General features: G+C 44.2%; 1 protein-coding gene across 1 annotated transcript in view; it reads left to right on the top strand.

Moving 5' to 3' along the window:
- The first annotated feature begins 1,162 nt into the window (after window positions 1-1,162).
- Window positions 1,163-12,150, top strand: part of LOC124605288 (cytochrome P450 4g15) — a 45,485-nt gene continuing 34,497 nt past the window's right edge. Inside the window, exon 1 of the mRNA XM_047136868.1 lies at window positions 1,163-1,410. Coding sequence (XP_046992824.1) covers window positions 1,176-1,410 — 235 coding nt within the window. The 5' untranslated portion in view covers window positions 1,163-1,175. The remainder of the gene's footprint in view (window positions 1,411-12,150) is intronic.

Below are 12,150 nucleotides of genomic sequence, written 5' to 3'. Positions count from 1 at the left end.
ACAGTCCCCTGCCAACACGCAGGGTCCATGGATTCATGAGGTTGTCTCCATACCCGTACACGTCCATCCGCTCGATAGAATTTGAAACGAGACTCGTCCGACCAGGACAGATGTTTCCAGTCATCAACAGTCCAATGTCGGAGTTGACTGGCCCAGGCGAGGCGTAAAGCTTTCTGTCGTGCAGTCATCAAGGGTACACGACTGGGCGTTCGGCTCTGAAAAACTGTTGAAATGTGTGTGAAATCTTATGGGAATCAACTGCTAACGTCATCAGTCCCTAAGCTTGCACACTACTTAACCTAAACTATCCTAAGGACAAACACACACACCCATGCCCGAGGGAGGACTCGAACCTGCGCCGGGACCAGCCACACAGTCCACGACTGCCGCGCCACACTAATCCCGCGCGGCTTCGGCTCTGAAAGCCCATATCGATGATGTTTCGTTGAATGGTTCGCACGCTGACACTTGTTGATGAAATCTGCAGAAATTTGCGGAAGGGTTGCAATTCTGTCACGTTGAACGATTTTCAGTCGTTGTTGGTTCAGTTCTTGTAGGACCTTTTCCGACCGCTGGGATGTCGGGGATGAAATGTTTTGCCAGATTCCTGATATTCACCGCACACTCGTGAAATGGTCGTATGGGAAAATCCCCTCTTGATTACTGCCTCAGAGATGCTGTGTCCCATCGCTCTTGCGCCGACTATAACACCACGTTCAAACTCACTTAAATCTTGATAATCTGCCACTGTAGCAGCAGTAACCAAGCTAACAACTGCGCCAGGCACGTGCTGTCATACAGGCGTTGCCGACCTTAGCGCCGTATTCTGCCTGTTTATATATCTCTGTATTTGAATACGAATGCCTATAGAAGTTTCTTTGGCGCTTTGGCGCTTTGGCGCTTCAGCACGTACAGACAGACATAGGCAATCTTTGTTCCCAAGCTCTGTCCACGAATGAAACAGAAGGAGAGATGTAGCAACAATTACCCTGTGACTCGGATTCGGGCGTGATTTGCAGAGTACGGACGAAGACAATGGTGCTGGGAACGTCGGCGGACGCGCGGCCGGAGTCCGGTGGAGGCCTTCACCCTCCCCGCCAGCGCCCCGCCGGCCGTCGTCTATATATGCCGGAGCGCGCCGGCGGTCGCAGCAGTCGCCAGCAGCCAGAAGCAGCATGTCGGCCGCAGACACACTGAGCGCCGCCGCCGCCCCCGGTCCGGAGGCGGTCGCAGAGTCGGCCCTGTCCGCCTCCACCGTCTTCTACTGGCTGCTGCTACCCGCCGTCGTCCTCTACTTCATCTACTACCGGCTGCAGCGCCGGCGCATGTACGAGCTCGCCGACAAGATACCGGGACCTCCGGGACTTCCAGTCCTCGGCAACGCGCTTTCGTTCATCGGAAAGAATGAGGGTGCGTATCAGTCCGAGTGGCCACTGAGGCTTTTCTCGTTACTAGGTGAGCTGAGATACGATATCCCCCTAGAATTTCGAGGGAATGCGCCATAATTTTATCGGTTTGTGCAACTACTGGCGCCGCACTTCAATCGTAGATGAATGCAGATCGACGCTCGAAGGTAAAATCATTTGCTTTGATATATCACGAGTGATAAACCTCTAAAGTCAGTGAAAGCAGATAAACATTTTGAAGAGATAAACAGTCTTGGCTGCAAAACAGGCTTTATTATTATTGCCAGGCTTTTTTTTATTTTTGCCAATAACGCGTTTCGATTTGATTGAGGCATCGTAAAATTGGCTTGCAAACGGGTGTTAACTCATATGTTGCCGTCCATGTAGATGTCTTAGCATGAAAACACAGTTATCAATATTTTCAGAACATTGCGTGGTGCCCTGACAGAAAATCGTGGTAAGAACACGGGAAGTTACGTTTAAAATACATTTAAAAAATCTCAGCGGATAGCTCTTGTCGAGTTTTAAGAGACTTGGGGCAGTGCCATTGCAGAGTAAACGGCGCAATCCAAAGGAAACATGCCACTGTTCATGTACAAGTGATGCATTTCTGTAGCCCTGATACGGTTTTTTGTTTTCTTTGGGCTGCACCATATGCTAGATAAGAGTAACTACCCGTTGAGGTTTTTTTATGTATTTTAAAAGTGACTTCCGGTTAACTCAATACTATTTTATATCAGGACGCCACGCGATGTCCTTAAATTATTGGCAAAGGTGTTTCCCTGCTGAAACAACTGCATGGACGGCAGCATCTGTGTTTAATATCTCTTATACTAGCCAATCTGAAGATGCCTTAATTAAGGCGAAACTCGTTATTGGCAGAATACAAAACAATAAAGACTGCTTGTCTCTCCAAATTATATATCTGTGATTGCTGTACCATACCGCCATGAACTGGAAACATCAGGTAAATAATTCCCAATGATCATTCATTGTGACGTAAATTGGAACGGCCACGTAAATCTCTTAGTGGACTTGGCTAGGCCTGAGGTGATTGTGAAGATTCTGGGGGTGGGGGAGGGAGGAGGTGTAAGTTCTCTGCTAGAGAAGTAGTTACAAAAATGCTCACCTGTCTGGGGTCTGTATCATGTCAAACTGAGGGAAGAAGAGTAAAGACGAGTTGCACAAATGATCATGAGTCAATATGACCTGAACGAGTCCTCTACAAAAATGCCTGGGGAAGTCCAGTTGATATTTTTACGAGCAAGACGTCGAAGAGGGAGGGCTGTGTTCGGGAAGAACCTGTCTTTAAAGACAATTCAATGATTATATTATACATCCAACGGTACCATTATTATGTTACTCATCTCAACGTAAAATCAGGCATAACCTACAGTGTAAAATATATTAAGTCGCTTTCAGAGCAGTACACAGAATTTCTGGGAGGCAGAGAAAGAGCATAAGCAATACTTCCCCTAGGTGTCTACCAATTGACATCATCCGGTGACAGGCGGAGAGGAAATGTGCGTGTAGAAAGAGACAGCTCATGGACATTTCGTCCAACGTAAAAAATACCTACTGAATGAAATTCTTTGAGTGTACGAAATGCTCGAATAGAAAAAAACGCAAGAAGTAGTGCGGTGCTTCACCTCGGGACTGTTCGGCCTACAAGGCGCCACCGCCCACGAGAGATCGTTTGAATATATGATGCTTTTAAAGAAGAATTATTCGGGAAGTTAGAAGGAGATCGGAAAGTATGTGTGGCTGATACATCCACAACATCAAAATACTAACGTAGGAAATTATCAAGGATACAAACTTCCATAATCTTTATGTACGAGCTGACTGCCCTTAAACACTTGGCATTAATGAACGCACACTAATTAAGATGCATATACAGCGGGACCAAGAATTTCTTATTTCCACACATTACTAATGAGCTGGTATAGGAGAGACAAAATTGTTTTCGCACAATCAGCTTTTGAAATGGTCTTACATCTCAAATTTATAGAAGTTCACTTTTAAAGTTTTATGTTATTTATCCCGCTATTGCTTTAATTACCCATCGGCATAAAACGAAAACTTCTCGTTCCTAATGAGCAATGATACATCACTGTTATCTACATGCGAAATTAAGTTAATATAGTCTTTGTAATACAGTCTTATGTCTTCTCACGAAGACCTTGTCATAAGACTATATTAACAAACAAACAAACCTAAAACGCAGAGTTTGTGAGGCCAAACAACATAAAATTAAGACTACTGACAACACTGGTGAAGATCCATTACAAGCACATATTCCGTAAACGAATGAAACAGTAAATCTCTGGTTAAAAAAATAACAGAAATTAAAACAGTAAACAAAAGCTGACCAGTCCACTTAGATGATGGCAGTTGCACCATACGCTTGTCTGGAATTTACTCTTTGTGGGTTTCCTGAGACTTTTCAACTATGCAAAACCGATCATTACTAGTTTTCCTTCAATATATAACAGCAACTACATCTGTCGTAGTTGCATTGTCGAGACGCACAATCGAACCCTCTGGATTGCGTATTGGCGCCCAGAGATGCTCATTTAGATTTCCTCTGGAGACAGTCCGTTACTAATGGCCGGTTCCGCTATCTTCCTGACAGCGGCTGACAGTGACATCACCGGCCCACCGGAAACAGCCTATGACATTCTCCATATGCAATGGTTCCGTCTTATCATCGACTGTTCTATAGCTCACTTTAATGTTTTATGGAACTGGTTCTAAAATTAAACGCTTTCTTGGCAGTTTCTCTTAGCGTAACAACTCTTCACTAACAGTTGCACTTTGTATGCATCACTTCCTTGAAGTCGTCAGTGGCTGTTAATGGCAAATTACCAACCATAACGTGAGCTCAATATGGGACTCCTATATTAATGTGACAAACCATTAATATTAACTGAAACATCAATTTTCCTCCATAAAAACTATGCCAAGAAACCAGTATGGCACATTATGTGAAAACCAGTTGACATTATACCGATCTGGGCCAGTGTTCTGATCTTCAATAAGTCTTGTCTGACCTGAAGCAACGGGGCACTGTTTTGCTCCAGTTTACTGAGAAATACGAAACACAGCTTCACAAATACGTAGTGAATTCTCGTGAGAGCGTACTTCTGTAAAAGTGTTTAGAGTCTATCGAAGTCAGTATCAACCCATGTTGCTACTAACTGCCGTTTGAGAAACGAATTCCTCAAAGTGTCATTCAGAGCTGGAAGAGAGTAAACAATCAGTGCGTACCTTTGTAATTTTCCACTATAACTTTATCACTATTATAAATCCAGGAAATTTTGGTAAACAATTTTGGACTGAGCGAAGGTCGGCAAGGAGCTTTATTTCATTATGTGATGAGAACGAAGGAGGTCGTTCCAGTGGAGCGCTCGAAGGTGAAAGGGAAAAAAGTAGTTGTCACGCAAGGCCTACCGCTGATACGACTATAAACCAGCAACCTCGCTTTCACCCTTCTGGGGTCTTTACAGCACAAATGGCGAGGTTTTACACTGTTATATTTTGCAGTTAACGTGTCTGGTATGTTTTTGTGACTTACGCAGATTGTATAACTTATGACATAAGGCAACCGTTTCCAAGAAAGGGTCCTCGTATTTGTCAGTTCTCTGACAGTTGCTTGGCACGAAAGTATTTTGAATTGAGTAAAGGTATACCATTTAAGAGTTGCAGATTTACGTGGGAAACGTGAGCTTTTGACGTCTTTAAAAAACTAAGGGAAGATTACGGCCTGCCGGGGTGGCCGAGCGGTTCTAGGCGCTACAGTCTGGAACCGCGCGACCGCTACGGCCGCAGGTTCGAATCCTGCTTCGGGCATGGATGTGTGTTATGTCCTTAGGTTAGTTAGATTTAAGTAGTTCTAAGTTCTAGGGGACTGGTGACCTCAGCAGTTAAGTCCCATAGTGCTCAGAGCCATTCTTTGCAAGAGGACAGATCAAGAGTGTAGAGCATGTGCTCGTCTGTCTCCCATTTGAGTTGGCGTAATATCTACTTTACCACATCTGGGATATGGGGACGTGCGTTATTATGAAGCATCAGCACATTTTGTCATAGTTTTCCCTGACGTTTCGTCTTAATTACTCACATTTTTCATTGTCTGATGGATGTCTACTGGTGTTTGTCCTTCGGCAGTTAAGAAAAGAATAACAACACGTTAGGCTTGTTTAGACACATTTGGCAACAACTTCGCCATAATTCACGTTTTCGCAATTTCTGTACGCACGTCGAAGAGACCCAAATTCCACACTAGCCCCTAGTCTACAGTCTGGTCCCTTTTAATCTCACAAACCAACCAACCCTAGTCTACATGTCGGTGCGTTTATACCCGCATCAGTCGCGCTACGTCGCATACATGCTGTAGAACGCCCTCCCACGGAAATTTTTGACACACATTTATAGGTCGCTCTGTTACGTTGCGAAGGCACACTGCACAGTCGCTTACACTCAGCGTCCGCACGCAAAAGGCACGGACAGCGAGCTGCAATAGCCTACGAGAAAGCACCGAAAAATTCTAAGGTAGTCTACGGTCGCAGGTTCGAATCCTGCCTCGGGCATTGATGTGTGTGATGTCCTTAGGTTAGTTAGATTTAAGTAGTTCTAAGTTCTAGGGGACTGATGACCACAGATGTTAAGTCCCATAGTGCTCAGAGCCATTTGAACCATTTTTCTAAGGTAGTCAAGCAAAGACAGCTTACGGACTGACCCACTTCCATTTTTTCATACTTACGTCAACTGAAGACCAGTGTACGGACGTCAACGTCATAATGCAGTGAAGTGCAATTTACGAAGAAAAAATAATCTTCGTAGATTGAAATTCCAAGGTCTGTTGAGTACAAAACATTTTTTGGGTTTCCGGCATATTACTAGTCTCTGTCAGGTGTATGCATGGCGTAGTAGCGTAGTAATCGTACACCTCTAGTTCCAATCTTGCTAGTAGCATTTTTTTACGTTTATTTAAACTGGATATTCATTAAAAAAATGAATGCTGTTTAGAAAAGACTGAATGACGATTTTGTAATAAAAATAACATAATTTTATTTTTAATTATGATGGTATGAAAGGTAACTAAAATTTGATACAGACATGTGAAATGCACTTTTCTTCAATGAAAAAATAAGTATTCAATAACACAGTTCAGACTTCCAAATTAAAAAAAAAGTGTTTTATTTTCTATATAAACGAGTTAGGCGACAATCTGTGCGGTTTTCTTAGATTGTTTGCAGTCAATGCTGACATTTCCTGCCCAGCAAAATCATCAAAAGATGAAAACCAAACGCAAAGTGATTGTATGATGCGTAGAATGGTAGCTGACTCTTAATAATAAAATGTATGTGGTCTTTCAAATGAGTATTAAGAGGAGTCCGTCAAATTTCGATCACACGATAAATCACACAAATCTAGCGGATGTCAATTCAACTAAATATCTAGGAATTACAATTACGAAAAACTTAAATTGCAAAGATCACAAAGATAATGTTTTGGGGAAGGCAAACCAAAGACTGTATTTTACTGGCAGAACACTTAGAAGATGCAACAAATCCACTAACAGGGCACCTACTCTATCCCGTGTTCGGCTAGAGTACTGCTGTGCGATATGGGATCCAGTTAGGATTGACGGAGGGCATCGAAAAAGTTCGAAGAAGGGCAGCGCGTTTTGTATTATTGTAAAACAGAGGAGGGATATGATGGACGGCAATCACTAAAACAAAGGCGATTTCCGCTGCGGCGAGATCTCTTCACGAAACTTCACTCACCAACTTTCTCCTCTGAATGCGAAAATGCTTTATTAACGTTAACCAAGGTAGGAAGAAACGACCATCATAATAAAATAAATCAGAACGCGTACGGAAAGATTTACGTATTCTTTTTTCCCACGCGTTGTTCCAAAGTGCCGGCCGTTGTGGACCAGCGGTTCTAGGCGCATTAGTCTGGAACCGCGCCACCGCTAAGGTCGCAGGTTCGAATCCTGCCTCGGGCATGGATGTGTGTGATGTCCTTAGGTTAGTTAGGTTTAAGTAGTTCTGAGTTCTAGGGGACTGATGACCTCAGATGAAATCCCACAGTGCTCAGAGCCATTTGAGCCATTTGTTCGAGAGTGGAACGGTAGAGAAACAGTCTGAAGGGTCTTCGATGAACCCTCTGCTTGGCGCTCAGTTGTGAGTTGAAGAGCAGTCACGTAGACGTAGATGAAAATCGAAGGAGGCAATACGTACGATCCACTTGCGAGAGCAAGACGTTCTGTGGTAAGTTGATAAGTTCTATGGGACCAAACTGCCGAGGTCATAGGTCCCTAACCTTACACACTACTTAATCTAACATGAACTAACTTACGCTAAGGACAACACACACACCCATGCCCGAGGGAGGACCCGAACCTCCGACGGGCGGAGCCACGCGAACCGTGGCAAGGCGCCCAAGACCGTGCGGCTACCCCGCGCGGTGTGACGTTCTGTGAAAATGAAAAGCAGATCACGTAGCGTGCTAGTTCGATACGGTGATCTAGTGGAGGAAAAAGTTGTGTTCCACACACGCAGCCGCTTTGATCCCTGACAGGGAATAGCGCAGCCAAACGGACATTAACTAGAGATACAGCACATCGTGGTGTTTATCCACGGCGGTGCCGGGGAAGGCACCGGAAGGGAGGAAGGAGAGCAGTGGGAATCGATTATCCTGCTGGCAGCCGCCGTAAGAGTTGCGTAAGGGCGGCGCTGGTACGCCGCTGGCAGAGACGACGCACCCAGCCGCCGTGAGCTCTCGCCCCGCGTGCAGCAACGCCGCTCGCCCACGCTGCGGCGCGCCTTCGTATGTTACACGCTAGACTTGACGTAGCATGAGTGTTTTCAACCATCTATGCGTATTCCTATTGTACATCAGTTATTGTCAAGTCTATTGTAGTATCACAATGACGTTGCTGAACAGTTCGCTGGGCTAATTATTCGAGGACTATCGTGGGAACTTGAGCCGAGAGAACAAACACAATAGGCCGCAGCGGAAGCTCACCTTGCGTTTCCCAGGGTGTCATGATCCGAATGCAGTTCAATTCGTTTATGTAACTGATTTTTGCCTCGTGTGAAACTGTATTGCAAATACGGATCATATCTTCACGACAAGCCAGGACAAAAGAATTTAGTGTAACGGGAGCGTATCTTTTAGAGTATTACCTAAGGGATCATAAATACTTTTTATTTATTTTTACGTACTGTACACAAATGCCGTTTAGAAGAACCGCAAACATCTCCGAGCCGAGAGACACAAGAACGGTCAACTAGACGTCAAGAAATGTGGAGATTTCGTATGATGAAGAAAGTATAACATAAAAAGATTTACAGAAAATAGAAAGCTTGCTTAAGCAAAGCATGGAATTGTTGATATACCAATTGGTATAGTGTCGGAAGTTCCATGCGGCTTTTCGCAGATGATGCTGTAGTATACAGAGAAGTTGCAGCATTAGAAAATTGCAGCGATATGCAGGAAGATCTGCAGCGGATAGGCACTTGGTGTAGGGAGTGGCAACTGACCCTTAACATAGACAAATATAATGTATTGCGAATACATAGAAAGAAGGATCCTTTATTGTACGATTATATGATAGCGGAACAAACACTGGTAGCAGCTACTTTTGTAAAATGTCTGGGAGTATGCGTGCGGAACGATTTGAAGTGGAATGATCATATGAAATTAATTGTTGGGAAGGCGGGTACCAGGTTGAGATTCATTGGGAGAGTCCTTAGAAAATGTAGTCCATCAACAAAGGAGGTGGCTTACAAAACACTCGTTCGACCTATACTTGAGTATTGCTCATCAGTGTGAGATCCGTACCAGGTCGGGTTGACAGAGGAGATAGAGAAGATCCAAAGAAGAGCGGCGCGTTTCGCCACAGGGTTATTTGGTAAGCGTGATAGCGTTACGGAGATGTTTAGCAAACTCAAGTGGCAGACTCTGCAAGAGAGGCGCTCAGCATCGCGGTGTAGCTTCCTGTCCAGGTTTCGAGAGAGTGCGTTTCTGGATGAGGTATCGAATATATTGCTTCCCCCTACTTATACCTCCCGAGAAGATCACGAATGTAAAATTAGAGAGATTAGAGCGCGCACGGAGGCTTTCCGGCAGTCGTTCTTCCCGCGAACCATACGGAACAGGAAAGGGAGGTAATGACAGTGGCACATAAAGTGCCCTCCGCCACACACCGTTGGGTGGCTTGCGGAGTATAAATGTAGATGTACATGTAGATCTACATTCATTAACAAAATCAGTCAGACCTCCAGATCGTGTAGATGTTACATCCAGATACGTTGTAGCAAATTAACAGTTATCGTACTGAGGGATAAAGATGTGCAGCAATAGTTTACAGTAACGAACGTGTTACGGACCATCGAAAAAAGCCCCGTTGACTTCAGCCAGATCTATTAAATAGGCGAAACAGCACTGACTGCAGCTTATATACACATGTAAGCAGCAAGTTATTTCGATTTAAGATGTATTTCTCCATTTTTTGTACTTTATTTCTGTGACGTCTCAACGATCGTAACTTTTGTTTAGTTCCGTATTCGCAGTGACTGCCACAGTAGTAGGAACTTTATGTCAGAGTAGACTCGTCCAGATCCGTCCTTCTGCCGACCTGAGATGTCACGGCGAGCGGCCGTGACGGAGCTGCTGTTTTACGGCAGCCTCAGAACGTTCACTGAGTCATCTAGCAAGCCTGCAGAAACGGAAAGTTCCTTCGACATCGAAAACGCTCTCACGTTAATTGTCGCCCTTGAGTATCATTCTCATCATCTACAGAGTTATTCTTGCGCAAACTCATCCTAAAGATAACTTTCTCAGTCTCCTGCTTATGCCACAAGTACGAATCTTCCAAAATCAATTATCACTGATATGATACTGAATTTATCAAGTGACTAAGTTTAACGTATTGATTTACGTCAGTAGCCATAATTTTATCGACTTACAAAATAAGAATCGAGTGATATATGCTTAAAATACATATTTCCTGAAACCACAAAATTTTAGTGCGAGTACTATGAGTACTCTATTATTTCCATCGGGTTATAGAACATCTGATTTATCGCATTACTGATCCATAGCTCCCCACTGTTTATATTCACGACCCTCTTCGAGGGCCTGGTTAACAATGCTGTGGGGAAACAGTAGACACACATTTGGTAGGTGAACGTTGCTTTGTATAATTACCGCTATAGTAATTTCGGAGAGAAATTATGGAAGACATTTTTGTTAAACAAAACTAACCATCTCAGTGCATATACAGATAATCTGGGAGAAAGCGCTTTGAACCTCATCGAAATATGGTATTGGTTAAATCTGTGATAAATTAGAACGTCTTGTCAGAGAGACAGAAACAGAACCAGCACTTGGCAGAAAGGATGTATCTGAGAGGATGCCTTACGGTTACCACCACGCTTGTCGCTAGAATAAAATCAATTACTCTTATCGGAATATTTGCAAGATCAAAAATTCGTACAGTAGTTGAAGTTCTAAACGCAACCCCTTTTTTTCCGAAACCGGAGTACGTGTTGGAGAATATGGACTTTTAACTTCTCATTAACGTTGGTCTCAAGATGCTCTTATGCACACCGTGAACCGATTACTGACATGTATGAACGTGGCACAGAAAATGAAAAAAAGAAGCTGCAATTAGTCCACTTACTGTGAGGACACACAGAAAGTTCTACTGTTCAGTTTCAATAACAACTACATTGAAATGAACAAAAAAGTATACCAGTTTTTATCTCCCATGCATTACTTACGAGAGCTATTACACGAACCAAAAAGAAAAAAATAGAAGAAGTGAAGTATTGAACGGTGAACTTGAAGGTCTGTCACGTGGCGTCCGTCCGGACCAAATGTCGAGAACAATTACTAAAAAAGGAAGGGGGAAGGGGGGGGGGGTAAAAATAGCGGTAAAGCGCTTGCCTCGAAACCGAGAGGTCGCGGGATCGAATCGCGTTTGGAACATGGATTTTCCGGTTTGCGTTTTAAACTAGTCTTCCTCTTTCTACGATGTGAGGGCAGCCCAGAAACGGCACGTGGTTGGGGGTTGGGACCCCACATTAAACTGTAAGTCCCCTTTCCGCGCTTGTATGACTGTGGTATGTTAGGGACAAGCAAGTCGGCGAAGTGGCGTCCAATTGAAAAGGCTTACATCAGGCCATTGAGCCACAGGAAATTATTATTCCTATTCAGTTTTAGGAAGAGATCAAAGCTCCAGTTTGCTACGCAAAATAGCATCACTGCACTTTAAAGAAAGACGTCATTATTTGTTGCCGCTTCTGTGACTGCTCTTAAGAACCAGTTGTGGAGCAGTCAACCAAATCCCATGCACGTACCCAAACCGCGAAAAAAGAGGCCCAGCTACATCCAAAGATGATAAAACGGAAACAGATATTCGACGTATGTGGATCAGTTTGGGTCTCAGGCAAAGTTTCTCGCACGACGAACGCATCCGTTACGACAGTGAGGCGAAATTTGGGGTTAATGGGCTACGGCAGCAGACGACCGACCCGAGTGCCTCCAGTAACAGCACGACATCACCTGCAGTGCTTCTCCTGGGCTCGTGACCATATCGATTGTATCCTAGACGACTGGAAAACCATGGTCTGATCGGATGATTCCCGATTTCAGTTGGTAAGAGCTGGTGGTAAGGCTCGAGTGTGGCACAGACCTCACGAAGCCATGGATTCAAGTTGTCAACAGG

This window comes from Schistocerca americana, chromosome 3, assembly GCF_021461395.2.
Source record: "Schistocerca americana isolate TAMUIC-IGC-003095 chromosome 3, iqSchAmer2.1, whole genome shotgun sequence".
Lineage (NCBI taxonomy): Eukaryota > Metazoa > Arthropoda > Insecta > Orthoptera > Acrididae > Schistocerca > Schistocerca americana.
This window is presented reverse-complemented; position numbering and strand designations above follow the sequence as displayed.